The sequence below is a fragment of the Podarcis erhardii genome (genome assembly GCF_964252035.2).
Source record: "Podarcis erhardii genome assembly, chromosome: 10".
NCBI lineage: Eukaryota > Metazoa > Chordata > Lepidosauria > Squamata > Lacertidae > Podarcis > Podarcis erhardii.
Genome location: NC_138500.1, coordinates 71,246,232 through 71,270,609, shown reverse-complemented (window position 1 = coordinate 71,270,609; position 24,378 = coordinate 71,246,232). Strand labels below are relative to the sequence as shown.

Sequence of the window (24,378 nt, the reverse complement as noted above, 5' to 3'; positions counted from 1 at the left end):
TTTAAAACCAAGATTGGTCTTTCCGCTTTATCATTATTTTAAACTAAAATTCAGTAACATTACAAGTGACAATAGCAATATATCATTATATTTATCATTATATTAAACTGAAATTCAGTAACATTACAAGTGACAATAACAATATATCATTATATTTATCATTATATTAAACTGAAATTTAGTAACATTACAAGTGACAATAACAATATATCTTTGAAACCTGTAACTGCATGGATATACATTATGTTGTCCAATTACTGAGTATGGATCAAAACAAAAAGTATGGTTGGTATCATATATACTAAGAGTATACTCCTCCTTCAAGTGTAGATTCTGATGTAACCAAAAGAGCACCATTTATACGCAAGAGGGAAGTGCTATCAGGTTCAGAGCAACCCCACTGTTTCCAGAAGTACAAAAACTGTTTAGGGAAAATACCTAAATGGGGAAACTGAAGACAGTTCAATGAGGACTAAGCATGCTCAAAGGGCCACATAATGTTGACTAACTTGGGGGTGTGAGAAGTGGCAACAACCAGAGGAAATAGTATAGGGAGAGAATAGGCAGCTACTGCTGCAAAACTGTGCTTGAAAGGGCAGGTCCTCCTATCCAAATGTTCATTATACGAAAATTCACTTATTCAAACATGAGGAATTAGTACCCAAACTATACACACTGCAGATTCAGATCTCCAGATCTGCGTGTAGTACTGTAAACAAATAAGCAGCCTTAAAAAAGCCATCCTTTTTGCATTTTGCTGGGGTGAATGCAGGCTTCAGGAGAGCCCCACCGCCAGCCCCACAAGCTCGGGGGACAGCGGGGAGGCGGAACGCAGCTTCGGCATGGCTTTGGGTCGCGTTCTGGGGGCTGGGGTCGGGGGAAGCTCGGGCTTGCGGAGAGCTTCCTGTTCTGGGAGCTGGGGTCGGGGGAAGCTCGGGCTTCCCCCGCCCCAGCCCCGCGCCTGGGGGGGGGGAGAATAATTCTTTCCCCTTTATTTCCCCCCCCCAAAAAAATCTAGGTGCGTCCTATGGGCCGGTGCGTCCTATAGGGCAAAAAATACGGTAGATGAGGATACAGTGGGCGATGTAAGAGCAAAAAGACTCTGGGGGAGGACACATGGCAGAGCACAAGCAGATATAGAAGGAGGCAAGCAAGCACTCTTAACAATTACAAGCAATACTAGCTAAATACCAAACCAAAGTGAAGCTCTCTTTTTTTAGATAAATCATCGCTTACCTTTTTCTGGTACCAGACTATAGCATCTGTTACTTTGGACGCCATTTATTCTATGACATTTATACAGTAGTCATTTTAGCTGTAAAGAGAAAGAGGCATAATTTTACATTCATATTCTAATGGAACTTTTTTTAAAAAAAATATTAAAAAACATGCATACTATTCTAATTTCAAGTTGGGTGGCTAATCAAGTGACCAATCAAATACCGCTAACTAACCATTTCTTATTCAACCCAGTTCAATTATTGCAAATATTCAATGAAACAGAGATTGTCCTTGTGCAAACGGCAGAGGGCTAATAGGAACAACAGGAGTACAGGTGTTTTGCTCCCAGCGCTGCAGGAGACAGGGACGGTTTCTCTGTATCACACACATATGTACTCCTAGTTTAGAAGCAGGCATCAGTTTTCATTCAACTCTTTCTGAAGAGTTAATGTCATCTTCCTTCCAAATTAGTTCGTGTGGCTTAACTCCTACTTACTGTTTACTTAATTGCTGACATCTCTGAACAGGAAACACAGGATTCAGGAGGAAGAATAAAGTAAATGCATAAACTAAGTCAAGTCTACTTGGGTTGCCAAGATGGTCAGAATTTTATAGGCTAGCATTGGGAGCTGTGCTTGGGTTTCTGGAGGCTTCATACAAGAAATGCAAACACCATACTTCTCCAACCATTCTGCCTGTTAATAAGCTAATTATGAAGGTGGCTGGTACCTTTTGCAGGGAGCAATCAGCAAGATCAGAACTGTGCATGCAAGGGAAATGGTACTGGGGCTAATTTCAAGGCGCTGGTTTTGAAGTATAAAGCCCTATACAGCTTGGGACCAGGCTACCTGAAAGATCATCTCACCCCTTAAATACCTAATTGATCACTGCGCTCTGCTATTTAGGGACTCCAGCAGATACCATCTTATCAGGAGGTCTGCTCTGCACAATGTTGGAATCGGCCTTTAGTAGTAGTAGTAGTAGTAATAATAATAATAATAATAATTTATTATTTATACCCTACTCAGACTGGCTGGGCCTCCCCAGCCACCCTGGGTGGCTCCCAACAGAATATTATTATTATTAATAATAATAATAAAGCAACAAAACGCCAGACATTAAAAACTTCCCTAAGGGTTGCACCTACCCTTTGGAATTCGCTCCCTTTTAATATTAGATTGGTGACATCGCAGTTACCTTTTTGGCACCTGAAGACTTTGAAGAAGTCTTCTAAGTTGAAGTCTTTCCCCAGTCTGCATCAATTGTAGACTTGTTCTAAATGTGTTTTTAACCTGATTTATCACTTGTTGTTTGCCATTCATGGCTCATTTGGGATTCCATTGTATACTACTGAGACAGTAGGTCTTATGGCTCCCTCCATATCTTCTGGGAAAAGCAATTACTATTTGCATTGTGCTATATTTCCAAAGTGCTAGTCAAGTGATGACTACACAGCCTTGTGTCCTTGTTACTAAGACTGAGATATTAACTTCTTCCTTTTAGTGAGCTGGTTTTATTATATTTTGTTCTTTTTTGTTTGTTATTCACCTTGGAATTTCTTTTTAAAATGAAGGGTGGTACCTACATTATTTTAGTAAAATTAATAAATAAGTGGATGTGCACATGTTGCTTGCTGATACTCTCCACCAGGAGAGAGAAAAAACTGAGAGAATGGAATGTTGTACTGTATGTATCTCAGAAGTAACATGACTTCTTACAGTCAATGTTTGCCTTGACAGAGGTAATTAGGCAATTTCAGTCTTAATTCTATATTGCAATCCTGTAGTGAAATTATGAATAAATAATTCTGAATGGATGTCACAGAGTTTATGACTTATCATAGTTGAGTTGGACCCCCAGATTTAAGTTTTGCACAGATAAGGAACTGTATGCATAGCTAAAGATTAATTTGAAATTCCCTCTGAAGCAGCTCTCACTCCTTAAGAGACAAGATGAAAGTATGCATCTTAAGCTCAACCCCGTAAAATCCAGACACTAATGATTCTTTTTAACAGACAGCAAAGTTGTTATCTGGAGAACATCTATCAGACGCACAAACAAGGACCTGAACCAGTATTCATTAGACACATCAGGCAATCAGCAATAGAAATTTTGAGATTTCATCTACGCTCCTATCACATTGTCTTTACAGTGATTAATGAATCCATTTTTATCAAGGCAACACTTACTAAGGACAGCTAATGTGTTAACACAGTGGAAAAGCTAATTCCCAAATAGGTTAATTCTTGAAGGGATACCAAGGTGCCACTCATAATTGCTGCTCTTGTTCAGGTCAGGAAGTGGCCCATATTTTGAGCACCTGAAAACAAGAGCCCAGTGCACAGCGTGATCCGGCTCCCATGCTACAGACAAAGCACAGAAATTACAGTCGCACCTATTATGTAGCCTGCACCTAGATCCATTTCTTAACTGTGTCATTAGTATTCAGTCAATGTACAACCCAATATCAGAATATGGATTATATACAGTGGTGCCCTGCAAGACGAACACCTCGCAAGACGGAAAACCCGCTAGACGAAAGGGTTTTCCATTTTGGAGGCGCTTCGCAAAACGAATTTCCCTATTGGCTTGCTTTGCAAGACGAAAATGTCTTGCGAGTTCCTGCGGGGTTTTTTCCCTTTTCCCCCCCTTTTCCTAAGCCGCTAAGCCGCTAAGCCGCTGATCCGCTGATCCGCTGATAAGCCGCTTAACAGCTGATCGCTAAAAGCCGCTAAACCGCTAATAGCGCTAATCCGCTAAGCTGTCAATGGGCTTGCTTCGCAAGACGAAAAAACCGCTATACGAAGAGCCTCACGGAACGGATTAATTTCGTCTTGCGAGGCACCACTGTACAGAGAAGCAGTATATGGGCCAGAAATATCATGCACAACTTACTCACAAAGCCCAAGTGCAAACTGGTCTTAATTATATGTTCACTTCATATGTTCCTAGACTGGAAGTGAAGGCTGAATAAAGGGCTCAGGAAAATACTGGTTACCGATAATCCTGGTCCTTTTTTTTTTAAAAGGTACTTCCCACCCTTCTCTATAAAACAAACTCGCTATTGAACCAAATCTAAAAAAGAAAAAACCCACAGCAGCATAATTGCAGAATCTCAAAATAATAAAGTAACAAAACCAAGCAAATTAACAACCTGTAACCAAACTCAGCTCCTTGAGACAACCTCAGCAACTACCAAAAACCTTCCATATAAGCTAGGTTTTCACAGTGCTCACTGAAGTATATCGTGTCAGGGCTAGGCGGGGGATGACATTCCACAGTATCAGCACCACGACTGAGTAAGTGTGAGCAGGACCTCAGATGAAATAGTTAAGTAATAGCTGCATTACAGGTAAAACATGATTGCTGCCAGGGCAGGATTCAGGGGCAGGTCAGCAGTAACTCACAAGATGTCAGTGAAATTAACTCTTTATTCAAAGAAACAAAAAGAGCTCAGGTCTTGTAAGCACAGCAACTCTTCCCAGGAGATCTTGCCCCAATGAGGCAGTTGCAAGGACTGAAGGTCCTTCCCACCACTCTCTAAGATTCCTTCTCCCCCGGCTACTTCCCAAGCAATCTGAGACGTCTTTGCTTTGAACCTCTTTGGGTTCTAGGAGACCAGTGGAGAGGGAAACTGGTCGAAGCAGGAGGGGGAGACTCCCTGGCCTCTTCAGTAGCCGGCCTGATCTCTGCCTCTTGGCTGCCCTCCTCTCCAGCCTCCTACTCCCAGTCTGCTCCCTCTTCTGCCTCTGATCACTCATTGTTGTCCCACCACCAATTTCCTGACTCAGGGTGTGTGTGTGTGTGTGTGTGTGTGTGTGTGTCCCTTCGGGGTTTCCCAGCTGGTGCCTTCCACCACTCCTCTGTATCCAGCCAGTCCCTGACAATTGCTAAGGCATTATAAACCTCACAACTAAGATTAAAACTATAAAGCAGCATGGTTGGTGGGACCCTGTATTCAGCTGGAGCAACAGTGACACAGGAATCCTATTAAACATGGTTCATCCCACTGTGGTGAATCTGATATTCTGGATTGCTGCTGTCCTAGCAGTGCTAGTCCTGTTGAGCCAGCTCTGTGTAATGGAAGAACACCCAAGGGCCAGCGCAAGTTAGTGCCAGTAAATATGTGACAGCCATCGTGTTTCACCAAGTTGTTAGGCGGGGACGACGACTGTGAGGATGGCACATGGCACCAGAATCTAGTTAATATCAGTGGACTGAGGCCTGGTACAAGCCATGTACACCCTACGATAGATTCTCATCCCCACCCCCTTGGCTCTTACCCTTTTGACTCCATTAAATGTTACCTACCTAACATGAACACGCAGGATGGGGGTGGCGCTGTGGTCTAATCCACAGAGCCTAGGGCTTATCGATCAGAAGGTCAGCAGTTCGAATCCCAGGGACGGGGTGAGCTCCCGTTCCTCGGTCCCTGCTCCTGCCAACCTAGCAGTTTGAAAGCACATCAAAGTGCAAGTAGATAAGTAGGCGTTTCCGTTCGCTGCTCTGGTCTGCCAGAAGCGGCTTAGTCACGCTGGCCACATGACCCGGAAGCTGTACGCCGGCTCCCTCGGCCAGTAAAGCGAGATGAGCGCCGCAACCCCAGAGTCATCCGCGACTGGTCTTAACGGTCAAGGGTCCCTTTACCTTTAACATGAACACAGATACCATGACTTTAATTGCAGTAGAACAACCAGCAGTAACATTGGCAAACCTCAAAAGTGAGCCCCGTAACATAGGCCTTAAATATTTTTATCTAGTCCTGTTGGCAGACTTCTTCCACTGGCTAGAAGTGAATTTCTCCCCCTTGTACATTATTCAAGGCAAGGAGATCAAAGAACTGGTTATCTAAAAGGTGCTAAGACAGCCCAAGCAAGGCTGTCCCAAATGAGTCTTAATTTAGTCAGTAGAGACATTATTTTTATTCCACCTCCCATTCTTTTCCCAAACTATTTAAATTGTTGTTAGATATTTGTAAAATACCACATTTGCTAAAACCCTCCTACTCAAACTACCAAAAAAGTCACTTTATTTGCCTGATAACAATAGTTCTTAAAAATTACCACCAAGACAGTTTGTCAGTATGAGCAAAACAACCCAGTAAATCTTCACAGGATTAGAAACTCTACAGTTGGTGCTTAACTTAAAGTAACTTCTGTAGCTCTGTGGTTTCCTGTTTCTGCATGTGAACTGCCTATATTCATGTTCATTTTATCCTATGTCTTTTACACTTCATTTCTTTCTGTAAGAGACACAAGTAACTTTCTTGGGACCAGTTTTTCTATTTGCAGTATATGTATAAACTCTACATAAAATACACATAATAGAAGATGCCATTTTGTGAAGCCACATTTTACAGACTAAGGACATCTGAAGTTATGACCATCAAGTATGTGTTAAGTGAGACCTGCATGAAGCAAACATGTTTAGGAGTGGGCTGCAATCTTTAAAGTTAATGGGTTTTCACAAAGAATCCAAGTGGATGTCTTTAGCATAAGCCTGGGTACAATGGATAAGGCATGCATAACCTTTAGATATATTTAGACAGATGTGAAAGAAACCAGTGTAGACCTATTCATAGAAAACCAAATACAATTATGCACAATGGTATTTGTATAATAACAACAACAATAAACACTTGTGTCCTCTAGATTGCATTTTCGCAGAATTACCAGGTTCTGTTCCAGTGCACAAAAAAAGTTTAAAGTTGTGTTTCCTCTTCCTGTTCATTTATTTTAAGACATAATGATCTACTGTGAAATCTAAGGAACATACATGCAACTTATTTCAGGTAAACTGCTCTCTAACTGCTCCATTGGAAGTACTAGAATATACCCATTAAATAAATTGCAGGGACAACAAATAAACCTTACATTTTAACACTACTAGCTTTCAAAATGCTTTTTTAATGCTGGCAAAATATAAATATCTGATTAAGTTAGTTGTCAAAATACAAGTCTCTTCTTCACAGAACCTTATGTTTGTCCACCACAACTATCAACAAACTAGCAGGTTTTTTCCATCCACTTTAAAGTTGTAGGTTCAAGGGAAATATTTTGTTTTTTTATTGTGTACTTTTAAAGGGAAACAGGTTGCTGACAAAGCTGGAAGTGGCTTAAAGGCAGGGGAGCTGGATCCAGAGTTGCATGAGAAGGCTGCTCACACACAATGGGGCTTTCATGCCCATTCCTTTTTCCCCATAGCCTTTACCTGCCCCATTCCAGCAGATCCCTTGACTCTTCAGGATAGCTGGGAGGAGGGGGGTAGGAGGCTGTAATAGGAAGGAGAGGCGGGGAAGCCCCATGTGAGAGCAGACCTTTGTTCACATGACTTTGGATCAAAAAAGCATAAAAGCAGTGGCTGAGAAAGGAGACTAGTTTAAAATAAAATGCGTAAGAGGTTAGACAAATTCGTTGAAGTAACCCTTACCACTAAATACATTACTCTCAACAACATGATCCATTCTCTAAAGCACTGGGTTAAAGACATTTAAAGTTTGGATCATGTACTATATTATGTTGGTACTGGGACCAAGGAGCCCCAAAGTCTGTCTTCGGGAGACAAAATTATGTATCTGACTGGGATAATTAACTCAGCCCAGCTCCTATTTTATGCCTTCTAACTTTCCTCATTCTACAATGTCATGTTTACGTTAGTCCAAAAAGTACTCTGAAAGTGTGGGTAAGAGCTACACAGCTAACACTCTAAAGCAATACAGTAATTTGATAAAACAATAATCTCTATTTTATTATATTGATGAAGGCTTGAAATCTAAACCCATGAAACTATGTTTGCTACTGTAAAGTTAAGGTGCTGTGTTTAAAATATCATCTGACAGCACTTTTATAACAGCTTCTTTGAAGAATCACAACTTTCGGTTTGTAAGGAAGTTCATAATCCAGAGTTTTTACAACTTGAGTTTTAGTTATGTCAGGCACTAGGTAAACTTTGCATGCAGAAGTGTAGGGTATATCATCTTATATGGACATTGAACTAAATGAATCTCAGCACATTTAGAGGGAGATTCCCATTTCTCCTCTAGCAGCAGCAAAACTTGTTATGTGCTGGACAATTTAGTGGCAGGACATTTTTATATTTAAACCCATAAGTGATCCAAAAGTTTTACAACAAGGAGCCAAGTATATTAAATCATCATTCAAAAAGCTTTATACCACTTGCTATATTTGTAAGTGTATTTTCCCCTTCAAATTCTTTGGCTCCACTCAGCAGCCGCCTTGCTGACTAGACAGACAGCCCCAGATGTTGTTTTTAAGCTAATATTCATTTCATTCTGGAACACCACACATACTATGAGATGCCTGCATATAAAATGCTGCTGAATGTCTCTTAATTTAGGAAGGTGAAAATATGATTTGGACCTTTTCTACTAGATTTGACAAAGGATTTCAGAGAAGTAAATTATTGGATAATAACAGCCTTTACAAAAACATTTTTGGAACAACAAAAGTGAGTCATATAATTCTTCCTATTTTGTTAATCTCTCAGGAATATCAATGAGTTCTGTGTGTATATGTGTGCGAAATAAGTAATGTAACTCAACTCTGTGGTTTTTTACAGGTTATAAAAACATACAGCCTTCAGAAAAATTCCAGGATTGTCACAATACTCAGTACATCTCAAACATTCAGTTCCTCAAAATACTTACCTAGTTTTCACACTCAGCTATACCAATAGATCTTACATTCACTTGTATTTATAATCCTTTGTGCTACTCAATCATGGCCACACGATCCAAACATGCCCTTTTAAAATGTGTTTGGGGGGAGGGGTTATTGGGTTGTTCTTGCTTTTATTTTGATTATGTATTTTGTGGTTTTTATATCATGATTTTATCCTGTGAGCCGTCCTGAAACCTGCGGGTATAGGACGTTGTGCAAAATTAATAATCGTATAAATAAATAAATAAACAAACAGAAGAAATACATCATTGTTTTATACACCCTTTACTCTTGTCATGTGAAAAATGATAGGAATCTCTAATAAAAGCTTATTATTGAGGCACTACAAAATAAGTACACAGTGGAGTCCTTGTCTATGGCAAAGTTCTACTGCAGTAAATAAAATCATTCATCCATAAGGCTAGTGAAAAGAAGGACTCCCCATTGCTTTCTAGTAGCCTCTGCCAGCAGATCTATGAATGGCAGCACTCTGCCTGCACAACTGCAGCTTTGTTAATTTGATCTGAAACAGAGATGCTAACTTCTGCAATATATGAGCCTGCTTCTCTACATCATTACTATACATATGCCTCATTTGCTACCATAGCATCACTTACGAACTTTTCCACAGCTTAGATCAGGATTGATGAGCCTAACTAGACCTCCAAGCATTGGAGACTGGCTTGCCAGGCTGCTTTGGGCAAACCACGTCCACCTTCCACGCTTTAGGCATCATATGTGATATCAGATACAATCAACTTCAAGCCACAGCTAAAATGAAGAAATGGGAACACCCTCTTAAGTACTTTCCTTTCCTTTCCTTGCTGTCAATTGCCAACTTGAATTCAAGCTAGTGACAAAATAAATAATCTTCTGCAGTGGCTTACTGTGATCACTAATCAACTGACTGGCACTCCATAATGCAGCTGAACCCTGCCCAAAACAGGATCTCTTGATTCACTTGGTTCACCTAACATCCACTTGACAGCAGGTGACTGACAGCCCTGCCCACCAACCAAGAAGGTTTTGGGGAGGCAGAATCCAGTCATATTCTTTCTATTCCCCATCACTGTCTTAGGCAAATTCCATCACTGATCAAATTTACAAGCATCCTTTTCACAAGCACAATACATGTTATTGCGGCCATACCACCACTCAGTTAAGTTTATTCTCGTAGTCTTGAGATGAATGTAGTTGCAAGCAGGTTCTGCTGTGGACCTGTATGGTACATGCCCTGCTTCTAGAACTGAGTTGCACTGTTTTCATGATGCCTTGCCTGTTTGTGTTAAAAACCTTCGTTAAGAATGCCATATAAAAACTATTTTTGAACTAACGCAATTCTAAGTATCCTGGTTGTCTACAGGCAGGACAAGAATATGTTCAGATCCAAGCTACTGTCTGCAGGGTATAATATGCTATCAAATGTTCCCAAGAACTTGGTGGTATAAACATCAGCCAAACCCGTTTGCCAGAACTTTTCTCATTCCTCCTAGGGCTTCCTTTACTTGGCACAAACTTGTCATCTACACAAAATGGCTATCTTTTTATCACATGAACAATTCAGAGATTAACAAAAAATATGGTGATCATGAGGCTAAAGAGCTCAGTCCCTTTCTCACTTATGTTTACAGCATGGGAACTGTTACAGCATGGCTAGGGAAATGTGACAAACTGAACCACATAGCAAAAGATTATTATTACCCTTATGCTACCATTGCTCCTCTGGAAAACTGGGGCATGTTGGCAAGGAAAGGAGTCAAAGATAAGGGATAGTCAATATGGTGCTACAACATCCATAGGTCTCAGCCAGCATGGTCAATAACCAGGAACAATGAAACTTGTAAATGGCAGGGAATCACACTGCCTACCTGTGTGCCACATCTTCTCACATTATTTAAGTGATGTATGAAGGAGTCCCACTGTACTGATGCAATGACACACATGTAACATGAGGGACCCTCAATTAGTAAGAGAAGATGTCTCTTTTTAATTTATTTATAAAATGGTCTGCTACATGATTATTATTTTTTATTCATTCTAAAAAAGTTTGCCATCCCACTCAGTGATATTCCATTTTTCTGGGGAAACCAACTGGTCATTTCTCTATTGTCAGGAATCAGATGAACTGTGCAACTAGTTCTACACCCCAAAGGTGTAGAGGGGCTAGGGGCACTCCCTCCCTTATGATGACCCTCTTAGGTAATGTTTCTGAAGTCTAGAGGGGGAGGCATGATTTGATTCCCATGCCTCGATCTCTCCACAGCTACTGTGTGTGCATGGTTGAGAAGGGCAATCTTTTCTCCATCTCTACATTGCTTTTTTACGCTCGGGCTTTCTATCATCTACAGCCACCAATGTTAGGTCCCAAAGAAGAGTCTCTTTTTAGCGAGCTGCCTCCCTGCCCCTCTTCTTCCTTGTACATGGTTTGGTCAAGTTCTCCTAATTCAGTCACTTTCCTAGCACACAAGTCTAGCTGCATTAGTCTTGGTAGACTGGGAACTTACCAGCCAAGTGCAACAGCTGCATACATATGCCAATTCTTGAACTCCAGCAGGAAAATGAGAGGGTGGGGGCCTGGTGACTGAGTTGAGTTCATATGACCATCAGGAACTTGGGCTAGATCTCCTTTTAGGGCAGTGACAGAACTTCTGCTACAAAAGAAACACTTCAAATAGGGATGGGGGAACCTGCAGTCATTCAGATATTGTTAGAACGCAATTCCCACCATTCACTATGGTGGTTGGAGCTGAAAGGAGTTGGAATACCAAAACATCTGAATGGCCACAGCTTCCCCACTCATAGCTTAAGGCTAGCAGGCCTCTTTTGAGGTGAAAGTCCAGAGTGGAGACATGAAAACAATTGAATTCCCTAAAGTTCCCTTGTAGGATTTAAGGAGCGGTAGCAGAAAAGGTTCCAACCCATAAAATGAGGTGGTATTGTTATTAAGGGGACGCGGGTGGCGCTGTGGGTAAAACCTCAGTGCCTAGGACTTGCTGATCGTATGGTCGGCAGTTCGAATCCCCGCGGCGGGGTGAGCTCCCGTCTTTTGGTCCCAGCTCCTGCCCACCTAGCAGTTCGAAAGCACCCCTAAGTGCAAGTAGATAAATAGGTACCGCTTTATAGCAGGAAGGTAAACGGCATTTCCGTGTGCTGCGCTGGTGCTGGCTCACCAGAGCAGCTTCGTCACGCTGGCCACGTGACCCAGAAGTGTCTCCGGACAGCGCTGGCCCCTGGCCTCTTAAGTGAGATGGGCGCACAACCCTAGAGTCGGACATGACTGGCCCGTATGGGCAGGGGTACCTTTACCTTTTTATTGTTATTAAATATTATTCTGGCATATAGTGCAGGGTGTCTGTGTAATGCAAATAAAAAATCACAACCTCAAAGGTTCGTCACTCTTATCCTGTACTATCCACCCTGTATCTCAGTTGTTGAATAAAAATAGTAAACATACTTCCCTGAAAGATTCTCTAATGAAGGACATAAGTATAGTGATAACAAAGGGGAAGATGATTATTGCTGCAAGGTTTTGTTTGTTTTGTGCCCCCAGGTTTTTGTAAAAAAAAAAAAAAAGACACTAAAAATAACACTCATGAGGACATACTTCGCATATTTTAGTGCAGTTATACAGGCTCCTATGAGTAGGCACCGCTGTGTGATTTATTAGTCTCAGTGGAAGATACTAAACTGGTGGAGGTCAGGCAGGAGGTGCGGCTTGTGGATTCTATTCAAGGAATCTCTAGCTTTTCCTGGTAATTCAGCCATTGCCAAACATACAGTGGGCCTTTGGGCTTGTATTTTCCAGCAGCAGCTCTCAAAGATTGGCTGTTTCCAAAGCAGCTTGCAATATGTCATGTTCATCCACTATTCAGATTTTTTAAAAAATAAAATTACTAAGCTTGTCTAAAGTAGTCCTTTGGAACCAAGCCAAGGAACTTAACACATTAAATCCTGCACTGGGACATTCCAAAAGTAGATCAAGCCCCAAAACTACATTTAATTAAAAGTGAAATAATATGCACACATATTAGAAGTAAATCCTACTGCACTCTGTGGGAGTGCATAAAATCATGCTACAAAAGTGTATAAAGTCTGTTCCTCAACCTCATGGGCTGATGTAGTCAAAGTTCAAAGGATTTCTAAGGATATGGTTTTGCCAAGTATCAACTTTAATCACTCTAGAGATCACTAGGTCAAGTATCCATTTGCCGCTGGGTAAACTAAAGACAGTATGTGATGCAGACACAAAGAATTTTAAGGGTTTTTTCAAATGAAGTGGACTATTTAAATCACTTTATTACAGCTGCATTCCTAGAAAAGCAGCTTTTCGATCATTCGTCTAAACTGCAAATCAGCATAATCCTATCCTTATTTAAATGTAAACATTGCTGCAAATTCTTCATATTTTTTCAGCAGTAATAGTGTACAGTACTGCCGAATATGATCCATTAAGAACAAAGAGGACCATACAGAAATCTTACTCCAAAGGCAAATTGGATTACAAAGATTTTACATAAGGATTTCTTTAAACACTCTTCTTACTTGTCCTCTCCCACCAACAACATAAAAGCTTTCATTACAAATACAGATTTCCAAAGTTAAAGGTTTTATTTGGAACACAGGAATTGAGTTCTAGAACATTTGACAATATAAATTTTCTGTAAAACAAATTTTCTAGGGAAAGACAAGTTAAGAAGGAAAACAGATTTGTCACCAGAGACTGGTCAACCAGACAGAGTCACACCAATAAAATTTCTTGTAAAGAAAGGCCATGCCTGCAAGGATCTAAACAAACAATTCAGGCACTTTAAAATTGTGGGGGGAAACAATATTGCTAAGAACAGTGCAATCCCAAAACCACAAATAATGAAACGTGTAGCTTAACAACTGCATTTTTGTCTATAAGCTAGAATTTTTTTGCTCAGATATTTGTACTTAATGAAAGTTAGTATAAAGATGAGACTCCAAAAGACTGCCAGTGGTATTGCTAACTCAATCAATTCATTTTGCATTATTCTCAAATGATTTTTCAATGCCACACATCACGTCAAATAAAACTGGCATGCATGGTAAAGTGGATAAACACCACTGAGGTTTAATGAAGTCCCTAAGTGATGTGAGGTACCTAAGACATTGCTAATACAAAGAATAAGCCATTAATATCTAAACTTACTTAACAAATAAAACAACACCACCACACTGACCACAAGGCCCAAATACACATTGTAAATGATACATAAGTGAATATCAAGAAGCTGAAGGGAGGGAGAGAATCAAACATAGCTTTTGTGGTGTTTCAGTACCCGATATTTTACTGCAATTACTTGTCCCATTCTCCTAGAGCAGATCCCAAGCAATATTTTAGGAACAATTTTAACACAGTAGTTGGGCAGATGTTGTCAGTGAAGACATTCCAGGTGAAAGGTTCAACATGGTCTGCTTGTGAAATAGACTACAATACAGAAGTTAGCATCCTTTGACTAAAAGAGATGGGAGACTGTGGTGAGAAAGAAAGTTTGGTTGTATAGATGGTTGAGCAAGGGCTATGAACGATTCACCTGCTCTAAAGAGTATGAACCCAACACATCTTTACTGAGCTATACCTGGGCAAAAGAAAATCACCTTATTTCAATGGCACAACGGTGCAGTGGCGTAGCGTGGGTTGTCAGCACGTGGGGCAAGGCAGATAATTTACGCCCCCTAACCCATGGATTTGCGCCCCCTAACCCGTGGATTTGCGCCCCCTAACCCTAACCCCCAGATGTTGCGCCCGGTGCGGCTGGCCCCCCCCTGAACCCCCCACGCTACGCCACTGCAACGGTGCAACAGATTGTACATAATCTTGTGATGCAGACCACATAAATTTTGTTGTGAGTGACAGAAAAGCACAATGAAGATACTGATAAAGCCTGGGGGGGTGCACTGATAGAAAGGGAACAGGGTCTCAATACCCCCCCTCCCTTTTTTCCTTAGTTGTTTCTCTGAGAGTTGTGAGCATCTGAAGGATCTGGAAGAGAGCACATCTGCACATGCACAACCAGCGCCGCAGCAAAGGACGCAATGGCAGCCACTGGGGCGGCCTATATGAAACCCCCCCCCCCACACACACACACAGACACACAAACGCACAAATCCACAATGATGGGAGCCGTTACCTTAATCCTGTGGGAGCAAGCAGAACTCACAAACACTTGAACACGAAGCAGCCCAGGCACAAACGCTGGACGAATTGCAAGGAGGAGGAGCAGAGAGGGCTATAATAATAACAACGGGGGCTATAATAAGGCCAGCTTTGCAAGCGCCGCCGGGCTGCCCGCCGCCGCCTCCTCCTCCCCGCTCCGCTTTCCAGGCTGCCCTGTCCCGGCGTGAACCCCGCTCGGCGGCGCCGCACGCTGGCCAGCCAGCCGGCCGGCCGGCCGCCCTCCCCGGTGTCCCTGGCACCGGACCCGCTCGGCGCCGGGCCACACGCGCGGCGGCCCACCCCTCGCACCTGCGGAGGAGGAGGAGGAGGAGGAGGCTCAGCCCCCTCAGCCGCCGCAAGAAGGACCCGATCCCCTCCCAGGGCAGGGGGCGCCTCTGGACATCCGCCCCTTCCCCTCAGCCGTCCCTTCCCGCGCTCTGGGAGAGACCCCCGCCATATACCTCCCTCCCCCTCGGTCGCCTCAGAGCTCGCGCGCGCGCGCGGGGGGAGGGGGGGAGCCGGGTTCGAATCTCACCGGGTCTCCGTCCGTGCTCGCCTCACGCGGCAGAAAAGGGAGCGGGAGCGGGGGGGGAGGCGGAGGCGCCACCGAGACAACAGCCCGCCCGCCTGTCAGCCCGTCCGTCCCTCAGTCAGCGGAGAAGGGCACGAGCCGCGCCGCGCGAGGCAACAGCTCGCGGCTCCCGGCGCGCGCGCGCGCTCGCTCGCGACGGCAGCAACAGCGCGCTGCCGCGGGAAAGGCGGCCCGTCAATCATCGCCCCTCCTTCGCGCGCTCTCTCTCTCTGAAGAAGGGGAGGGGGGAGGGATGTGGCGGCCGAAAAAAAAAAAAAATGCAGCGCGAGGCAGCCGCTCTCTTCGACGCCGACGGCCTCAACATAAACAACGTTCCTCATTGGACGGTGAAGCCCCTGGAGAAGGCGGGGCCGAGGCGGTTTGAGCGTGCGTTTCACCCAATGAAAAGCCAAAGAAAGCAGCCCCTCGGTGGAAAGCGATTGGTAGCCGCAAAACGGGCTTTTTTGAAAGCGGCTGGTGATGGGCAGCTGTTCCCGCGAGTAGGAGGAGAGGGAGGAGAGAGCGTAGTATAAGTCACGCTTCGATAAGGAGGGGGGGGAAACCTTCCTCAGGTCTGTCCAATGGGCACTTAGCTTAGGCGTGCTGCCCGCGAGGTGGGATTCGATGCGGACCAACCCAATAGGCTTGGAGCAAGCGATATGACAGGCACCTTCTGCAACCAATGAGCGTGCCGTGCGGGATGTGACGTATATATCATCGGCCGGTCGGCTCTGGGGCTGTCGGAGGAGCTTAGACGTTGGCTCCTCTTTTCTGGCTGGTTTGCCCGAGGCCTCGAGCGGTGGGCGGTGATGAAGCGAGTCTCTGGGGCCCCGTCCTAGGGCAGCGGCGGCGGCTGCGAGGCGCGCCAGAAGCGTGACCGGTGGGTAATTTGGAATTAATGGGGTATTCAGCTCAGGTCGGTGGTCCGCTCCTCCTCCCCCCCCCTTTTTGTCTCCGTTGGTATGTCCCCTCATAGATTCCCTGTCTCTTGCTATGGTTGAGCCCCCCCGGGGGAGCGGGAGATACCATTCCACGGGGGGCAAGTCCCATTGAATTCAGTACAACATGACTTCTCAATACACATGGATAGGGTTTTTCCTGACCTGAGTGTATTCAATTATTGCCCTCAAAGTGGGGTAATAACCATATACCGTATTCTTTGCTCTATAAGACTCACTTTTCCCCTCCTAAAAAGTAAGGGGAAATGTGTGTGCGTCTTAGGGAGCGAATGCAGGCTGCGCAGCTATCCCAGAAGCCAGAACAGCAAGAGGGATTGCTGCTTTCACTGCGTAGCGATCCCTCTTGCTGTTCTGACTTATGAGTTTCAGAATATTTTTTTTTTCTTGTTTTCCTCCTCCAAAAACTAGGTGCGTCTTGTGGTCTGGTGCGTCTTATAAAGCGAAAAATAGGGTATTTCGCGGCATAAAAACTGCAAGAACTTAAATAGCTTCTAGCAAGCTAAAAGCAATTCAGTGGGAGAGAGTTCCATTCATGGCCCATAAGGCTTCCTAAAAAGAAAATTAGAACTATTCTCCCCCTTAAGGTGATCTAGGTCCTAGTCAAGGGCTCAATAGGAAGGAGCTGTGCCAATAAATGTTGTGTTTTGTACTTGTCATATGTATGTTTTGTGCTTTGGGAAATGGTTCTGTGGCCTCTGTTGATGTCAGAGCATATGAACTGCATAGCTGTCAACTTTCAGATTTGAAAATAAGGGATCAGCAGCCTCACCTGTCCTGGGGACAGTCTACAGGATATCTAACAATCCGGGATAGTAGCAGGAAGCAACGGGAAACGGTGCTTGTATAAGGGAATTTCCTGCCAAAAAAGGGAAGGTTGACAGCTATGCAACTGTCAAAGTTTGAGGCATTGTGCTGCAGGCCTGAGTAGCCGTATGTGCTTGGTGATTGGATCAGAAAGCGGGTAGAGAGACACCATCCATTTAGTATTTATAGATGGAGCCTGCCATAGGTAAATTTGTTTTGACTGGTATAGGAAGCAGCACAGTCTGATTGGCTGCAAATTCTCATCTGCAAAGAAAGTCAATGGGGAGAGGTAACGGCATTTGGGAAGATGGTTGATGATGGAGGTACAAGGCAAAGACTGAGCTGAAGGTGAATGGTTGGCATCTCAATATTCAGCTATTCCTCTGCAATGTGGTAACTATACATACTTTGCTTCAGAAGAAGGGAACACATTTTGTGTTAAGGTCTTGCCAAAAAATGGTTTTAAAAAATCAGCTGAAATGTTCACGCTGCTAGAAGTACAGTCAGAGGAGCTTTGGGGTCAGAGGTAGATTGTATCCAGTAGCGGGATTCTCACAGGATTGTGAGAATTTGGCTAGGGCAGAGATGAAGGGAATTTGACAGGTGTCTGCAACAGCATCCCTTGAGTCCATAGAAACTCTCATCAAGCATTTTTAAGATCCAAAACTAAATATCAGTACTGTATTCCCTTATGTATTTAAGAAACATTTTGTCTCCAGTGTTGGTGTCAGTTTCACACCCAAACCTATTATTCCTAACTACTAGGAGGCTTTAAGGGTACATGTATTTTTTTATTTAAATTTTAAAAGCATTCTAAGCTGGCAGTAGGAAAAGGTCACACTGAGGTGCTTTTGAGTTACTGTGGCAGGGAGCTCCATAGATCCTGAAATAAAAAAATGGAATACTGTATCTAAACGGTCATAAAAAGTAGGACCAAGGCAACCATTGCCCTATAATCTTTAAATAAAGTCCTTTGCAGCCTGCCTTCTTTTATTAGGATTCTGCTCCCTGCCCCTAGCTATGAGTTTGAGATTACAAAAGTGCATATTCAGGATCCCTTTGCATCAGATTGGTTATGCCTTATTAGTTAAGGCTTAAGTAATAAGGCATAACCAATCTGATGCTAAGGGATCCTGAATATGCCATCCTGCTTGAGGAGTGGCTTTCTACATTAGATGGTCCAGCATTCTTCGCAGTCATCACAAGCAAATGACTGCCTTTCTCTTGACAACTATTGCTTACAATAGCAAAGTGGAATAAATAATTTTAGTGCCTTCATTAATTTTGCATGCTGTTTTACAATGTCTGGATGCTGAAGCAGTGTACAAAAAATGTCTAATGTACTATGATTTATAAGAAACTTTGTTAGGGGGTGGTACCAGTGGTCTGGAAAATCTTGCATAAAAGGTATCTCAGTCTACCAAAAAAATTTCTCAAAATCCAAATCTGGAGAAAAGGGTGGGTGTAAAAATGACCCACAATTGAAAGTAATATGGGATATATGTTGAGTTGTTGTTATACAGCTATTTTGATATGGTACTAGCAAGAAATAAATCACCAGATTCCTTGGTGGGTGCCAAAATATAACTGATAGTTATAACATTTTAAGGCCGCAGTCCTAAGCATATTTTACTTCTGAGCAGCATGGTTAGAATCAGGCTGAGTGAAATTATTTCTCCAAAATTTGTAGAATTAATATGTGGACTTCAAAAGCACAAGAAGAGAAACGTATGAGCTTTACTATAGTTTGGTGTGAGTGTCCACCTTCCTTCCAACTGTGGATCAAAAGGGTTTTCAGAGCCTCAGAGGTTATCTCACCTTCAGAAAGTACCTTGGTCACTTGGACACTTTTCAAGTCCTTCTCATCCTCAGAGCCTTTTTAAGATGTGTTTATTTAAGTTGTCTTGCTTCCCCATTAATCCCTCCACCATCAGGTGTTTAAATAGCTTGTCCATTCCTTCAGTTAATAGCGGTACTTTTCCTCCACCAGTGGCTTGCCTTGGAATTCCTGATTTTTCCTTCATCCCACCCTGTGTCCTAAGTTGCTTGCTGAAGCTTGCCCATTGCCTGTTTCTTTATTCTTTTATTTTACCGCTGCTCCTTCGCCATCTTTGCTCGCTTCCTGCTTGGAACTCCCTCTAAACATGCTATTTTTGCTACATCTTTATCCTCTGGCTGGTTGAGCATCTCTCCTTCTCCAGTGCCCACCTCCTGCCCAGCCTGCTCCAGTTTGTTTGACTCACCTTTGCACCTGACCACCACACACTGACAGCATGAGCAGGGAGCTGTTGTGTCAGTCACTCATTACATTTGGTTCCTTTGTTAATGAGCCTTAATGTTTTTCTGTTATGTTTTCCAACATCTGTACCATGTGGCCACAGACTTTTTTTCTCCTCCAACAATTGGATTTAAGAGTCTAGGGGTAACATATTATGCAGACCTGAAGGAAGATAACAGTATGTTTTTAGCAAGCACCTAAAGCATATTACAGCTGGTGCTTGCCTTATTTCAGAGGAGGGATTGTTCCACAAGCTGGCTGCCACCACCACCAAAAAGGCCCTCCTCCACATTGCTGCAAGATGGACTTCAGCAGGCTGCAACACAACCAAGAGGGCCTCATGCAAAGTTCTTAGAGAGCGGGCAAGTCTGTACGAGGAAAGGTGTTCATTCAGGTAATCTGGTCCCAAGTCGTTTGGGGTTTTCTAAGTGAATAGCAAACATGTAACCTTATATGGCTTCATATAAAAATGGCAGGCACAACTCTTTTTGCTTAAGTCAACATATGGAAGATAAAGGAAGCAATTCAGCATAACGCTAAGATTGCTCCATCTGCAGAAGCATTTCTTCTTGCTCAATTGAATAATCTCCCATTTTCTCCCACCTTGCACTGTTCTTGGGGTTTTCCTGACAGACACACAAGCCAATTTGGGGGCAGTGGGGGAGCCCCATTGCGCTAGTGGAAGTCCTTGTGTGGGCTTCTACAAGTGGAACTAATTAGTTGAATCCAGCTCCAAATGTAAACTAGACTTGGCCCAGAGACTGTTTTCTTTATTTTTAAATTGCAAGTTGGGTGAAGCTTCATTTATAAAGCTAGCTTGATGGTGTGTGGTTTCTTTGTTTTTGCTAGACTTACTGATATCTCCCCAGTCCATTTGTTTTTGTTCTGCTTTATCCTAGGGTCCATCTTTTCTACTCTTGCCAACCAACCACTAAAGCTGTTTAAATGAGAATGTCCTTGGCGCAGAGAGTGCTGCTCACATGGCTCTTCACGTTGCTGTTCCTGATCATGTTAGTGTTGAAATTGGATGAAAAGGCACCATGGAACTGGTTTCTCATATTTATCCCAGTTTGGATATTTGATACTATTCTTCTAGTTATGATAATTGTAAAAATGGCTCGCCGTTGTAAGTCTGGCTATGACCCTCGAAATGGTTCCCGTCACCTCAAGAAGAAAGCTTGGTACCTTGTAGCAATGCTGCTTAAGTTGGCCTTCTGCCTCGCCCTCTGTGCAAAATTGGAACAACTTGCTGAAATAAAGCTAGTTTATGTCTTTATTCCCTTTTGGGTGTTGCTCATTGGAGGGATAATAGAACTTGGATACAACATCTTCTGTGTACGAAGGGAATAACTTGTCCATAGACTGGGTTTATCCTTTCATCAGCCAGCATCACATTCCTTAACAACATTAGCTTGCTATAAGTTTACAGCACCCAAAGGAACTACAAGTAACAGCTGTATGTTGACATTCTATATGCCGTTGGACTAGACTCTTCAGTGTGTGGAGCACAGTTATCTGATTTATATGTAAATACTGTAAATAAATCATCAAAATATTTTCCAAGTATTCTCTCTATTTATCCTTCTGTGAGTGTGTGAGTGTCAAGTTTGTGTCTAGCGTGTTGAGTCATTACACTATAGAACTTGCCATTGCACAAAACTAAATTGAAATGGCTTTTCTGTAAATGGCTAGGAACAGATGGCCAACTTCTGCATTCTCAATAGTCACTTTATTCTCCAGACAGTGAGCTGAAGGCACAGAAGTATATTTTTGTACACAAAGTGGATTTACTTGCAACTACAGATGGGTAGCCGTGTTGGTCTGCCATAGTCAAAACAAAATAAAAAAATTCCTTCCAGTAGCACCTTAAAGACCAACTAAGTTAGTTCTAGGTATGAGCTTTCGTGTGCATGCACACTTCTTCAGATACTTCAGATTCTTGCAACTAATCATGTTGTAATATTGAGAGGAACATAACCGTTAGAAAGCACACAGGCTCTAGTTGGATCATTGCTTGCAAAATCTGCAAAAGATTCAATGAGAGTGACATTTCTTGTAAAAATTTGGTGCTTTTCCATCTTACAAATGAAACACTGCAGGCAAGCATTTTAGAATGCTTTAGTTTACTCTACTTCAGGGTTTTCCAAACTTGGGTCTCCTGCTGTTGTTGGACTACAGGGATGATGGGAATTGTTCCAAAACAGCTGGAGACCCAAGTTTTGGAAAAACCTGCTCTAGCTAATAGGAACCTTTTTGTGCTCTTAAGATTCAAGCATTGTAATAAATGTATATGCTTAATGCGATATGTTAACCAGTATTTGCCTTCACTTCCTCATTTTTTTTCTGTCCCTAAGCTGCCCAGTGTGAAGTGAATTGACATTAAACTACTGTACAAACTCAAAAAAAACCAGTCAGGAATCACCGAGTCTTAACACATCATGCTACTTGTATCTCCTCTACCCTCTTCCAAGGGGCACAATCTTCCTGTTGAGGAAGAAAATAAATAGGTCAAGGGAGAAAAGAGAACACAGTGCCAGAAAATATATTTGTCACACTCTAGCATTATAGGAACAAAACCTGGGATAACAATAAAAGCATGCTTTTGTGCTTCACACAATTGCCTCTGTGTAGTAGGAGTGCCGTGTAAAAGAAGACATTTCACAATGTTTGAAGCAGCTGGCAACTTTCATAAACAGAAGAGTTTACTTCCCTGTAAGTGTGCTTTGATCATAGCCTCAGAATGAATGGGAAGAATATTCCACTTGCCAATGACTAAGGTGTCCTAGAATCCATCTGCATCTCCAACTTAAAGATACTCTTGCCTTACTTGACATGACACACCAATGTTCTTATGAGTAGGTTTGTTTTTTCTCTCTTTTCCAGGCCAGTGAATTTTTTTGGTCTCTTGTAAAACATGAAATAAGATGGCAGAATGGTTTTGCTGGATTGAGATGTAGGAGACATTTATGAATAGACAGCTCTCGCCTATTTTGCTACTTAGCTGCAACAGTTTCTTACATTTCCTTCTATAAAATAATCAATGGCTTGTAATGAAATTTGTGCAAGCCAAAGTCCAGTCACAATGGGGTTTTCTCTCCTCACTATTGCAGCCCTGAATCCCATGTCAAGCTTTTCTGACTCTCAGGAAAGGCAAGAGGGGTATGAAGGGTGCTGCAGTGAGTGGAAAGCTTCATTGTGTGAGTGGATGGATGTGCACACCTGTTTTGAAACAAACCATAATATTATGCTTCTAGAATTACCTGATCTTTACAAAATGTCTCCTGTCACTGTCCCGTTGTGGTAACGAAACAGCAGTAGCTTAAAGCATGAAATTCTATAATCTTTGCTACAACTTCTATTTTGGCATGCTTTAATAAGGGAAAAGATCTAAACAGCTTAATGAGAGTCACATAGAAGATTCTCTGGAAGAATCTGTAGGACTGTATTTTGCTTCCTATATTTTGTATTTTGCTTCCTGTATTTTGCTTCCAACTATGGGTGTTGGGTGCCCATACAGTGGTGCCCCGCAAGACGAATGCCTCGCAAGACGAAAAACCCGCTAGACGAAAGGGTTTTCCGTTTTTCGAGGCGCTTCGCAAGACGAATTTCCCTATGGGCTTGCTTCGCAAGACGAAAACGTCTTGCGAGTTTTCCCCCTCCCCCCCTTTTTCTAAGCCGCTAATAGCCGCTAATAGCGCTAATCCGCTAAGCCGCTAATAGGGATGCTTCGCAAGACGAAAAAACCGCTAGACGAAGAGACTCGCGGAATGGATTATTTTCATCTTGCGAGGCACCACTGTATCTTATTTAAGGCTTTAATCTTGTATATCCTTAAGCAGAGAGTCATTTTCACCCATGTACTTTTGTACAGAATTGCAGTCACATATACCCAACTATGTGTGCTTTAGTCAGATTTAGTCATTCTTAAGACTTTTAGTTACCTAAATAGTTATAGCTATGAATAGTTATAGCTATAGAATGAAGCAGCCACTTCCATAATTAAGATGAGACTTCTATGGCTAACATTACTATATGACTGTTGGCTTGTCATTGTTTTTTGAAATATGGGCATGGTGAGCTATAAACTCCAGGGCAGTTTGCAAAAAATTAATATTAGGACAAATCAACCCCCAAAACCATAAAAGACACTAACAAGCAATATAAACAGACTTAGCAGAATTATAAAATCAAACACCATATAGCAGCAACACAGAGAGGATTTAAAAGCTCTGGAAAATAGAGGTCTTTGTCTGGTGCTGAAATGATGCTTCCAAGCATATCTGCAGATCTTAGCGTACACACAGGCACATGTGGAGATAAGCGGTCTTCCAGTCCTGTGCATCTTCTATGCCAGGGGTAGGCAACCTAAGGCCCATCGGCCGGATGCAACACATTCGCCTTCTCAATCCGGCCCACGGATGGTCCAGGAATCAGCGTGTTTTTACATGAGTGGAATGTATCCTTTTATTTAAAATGCATCTCTGGATTATTTGTGGGGCATAGGAATTCGTTCACAGCCCCCCCCCCCCAAATATATATATATATATATATATAGTCCGGCCCACCACATGGTCTGAGGGATGGTGGACTGGCCCACGGCTAAAAAAAGGTTGCTGACCCCTGTTCTATGCAGAGTGGCACAAGCTGGTCACAGCTTCTGTTGGAAGCAGGCTACTAGTCTAGGT

At 42.7% G+C, this 24,378-nt stretch overlaps 2 protein-coding genes across 7 annotated transcripts in view; one reads left to right on the top strand and one right to left on the bottom strand.

Moving 5' to 3' along the window:
* The window catches only part of PHTF2 (putative homeodomain transcription factor 2), a 71,949-nt gene extending 56,309 nt beyond the window's left edge, over positions 1 to 15,640 (bottom strand). For 2 of the 6 annotated variants that reach the window (XM_081879133.1, XM_081879132.1), the window contains exon 1: positions 1,237 to 1,315. In XM_081879133.1, coding sequence (XP_081735259.1) covers positions 1,237 to 1,281 — 45 coding nt within the window. In that variant the 5' untranslated portion in view covers positions 1,282 to 1,315. Of the gene's footprint in view, positions 1 to 1,236; positions 1,316 to 2,097; positions 2,127 to 7,435; positions 7,459 to 15,055; positions 15,138 to 15,616 lie in introns of those variants that run through there. The other 4 variants (XM_081879128.1, XM_081879129.1, XM_081879131.1 and 1 more) reach the window with 4 other exon arrangements.
* A 720-nt stretch (positions 15,641 to 16,360) lies between these two features.
* Positions 16,361 to 21,256, top strand: TMEM60 (transmembrane protein 60). The gene is made up of 3 exons (XM_081879240.1): positions 16,361 to 16,532; positions 19,928 to 20,087; positions 20,593 to 21,256. Exon 3 carries the CDS (start codon positions 20,639 to 20,641, stop codon positions 21,041 to 21,043), a length of 405 nt encoding a protein of 134 aa, XP_081735366.1. The 5' UTR covers positions 16,361 to 16,532; positions 19,928 to 20,087; positions 20,593 to 20,638; the 3' UTR covers positions 21,044 to 21,256.
* Positions 21,257 to 24,378: the final 3,122 nt, after the last annotated feature.

Excerpts from the sequence above, each read along its gene's own strand:
- TMEM60 (XM_081879240.1), top strand. The coding sequence starts at position 20,639 with ATGAGAATGTCCTTGGCGCAGAGAGTGCTGCTCACATGGCTCTTCACG.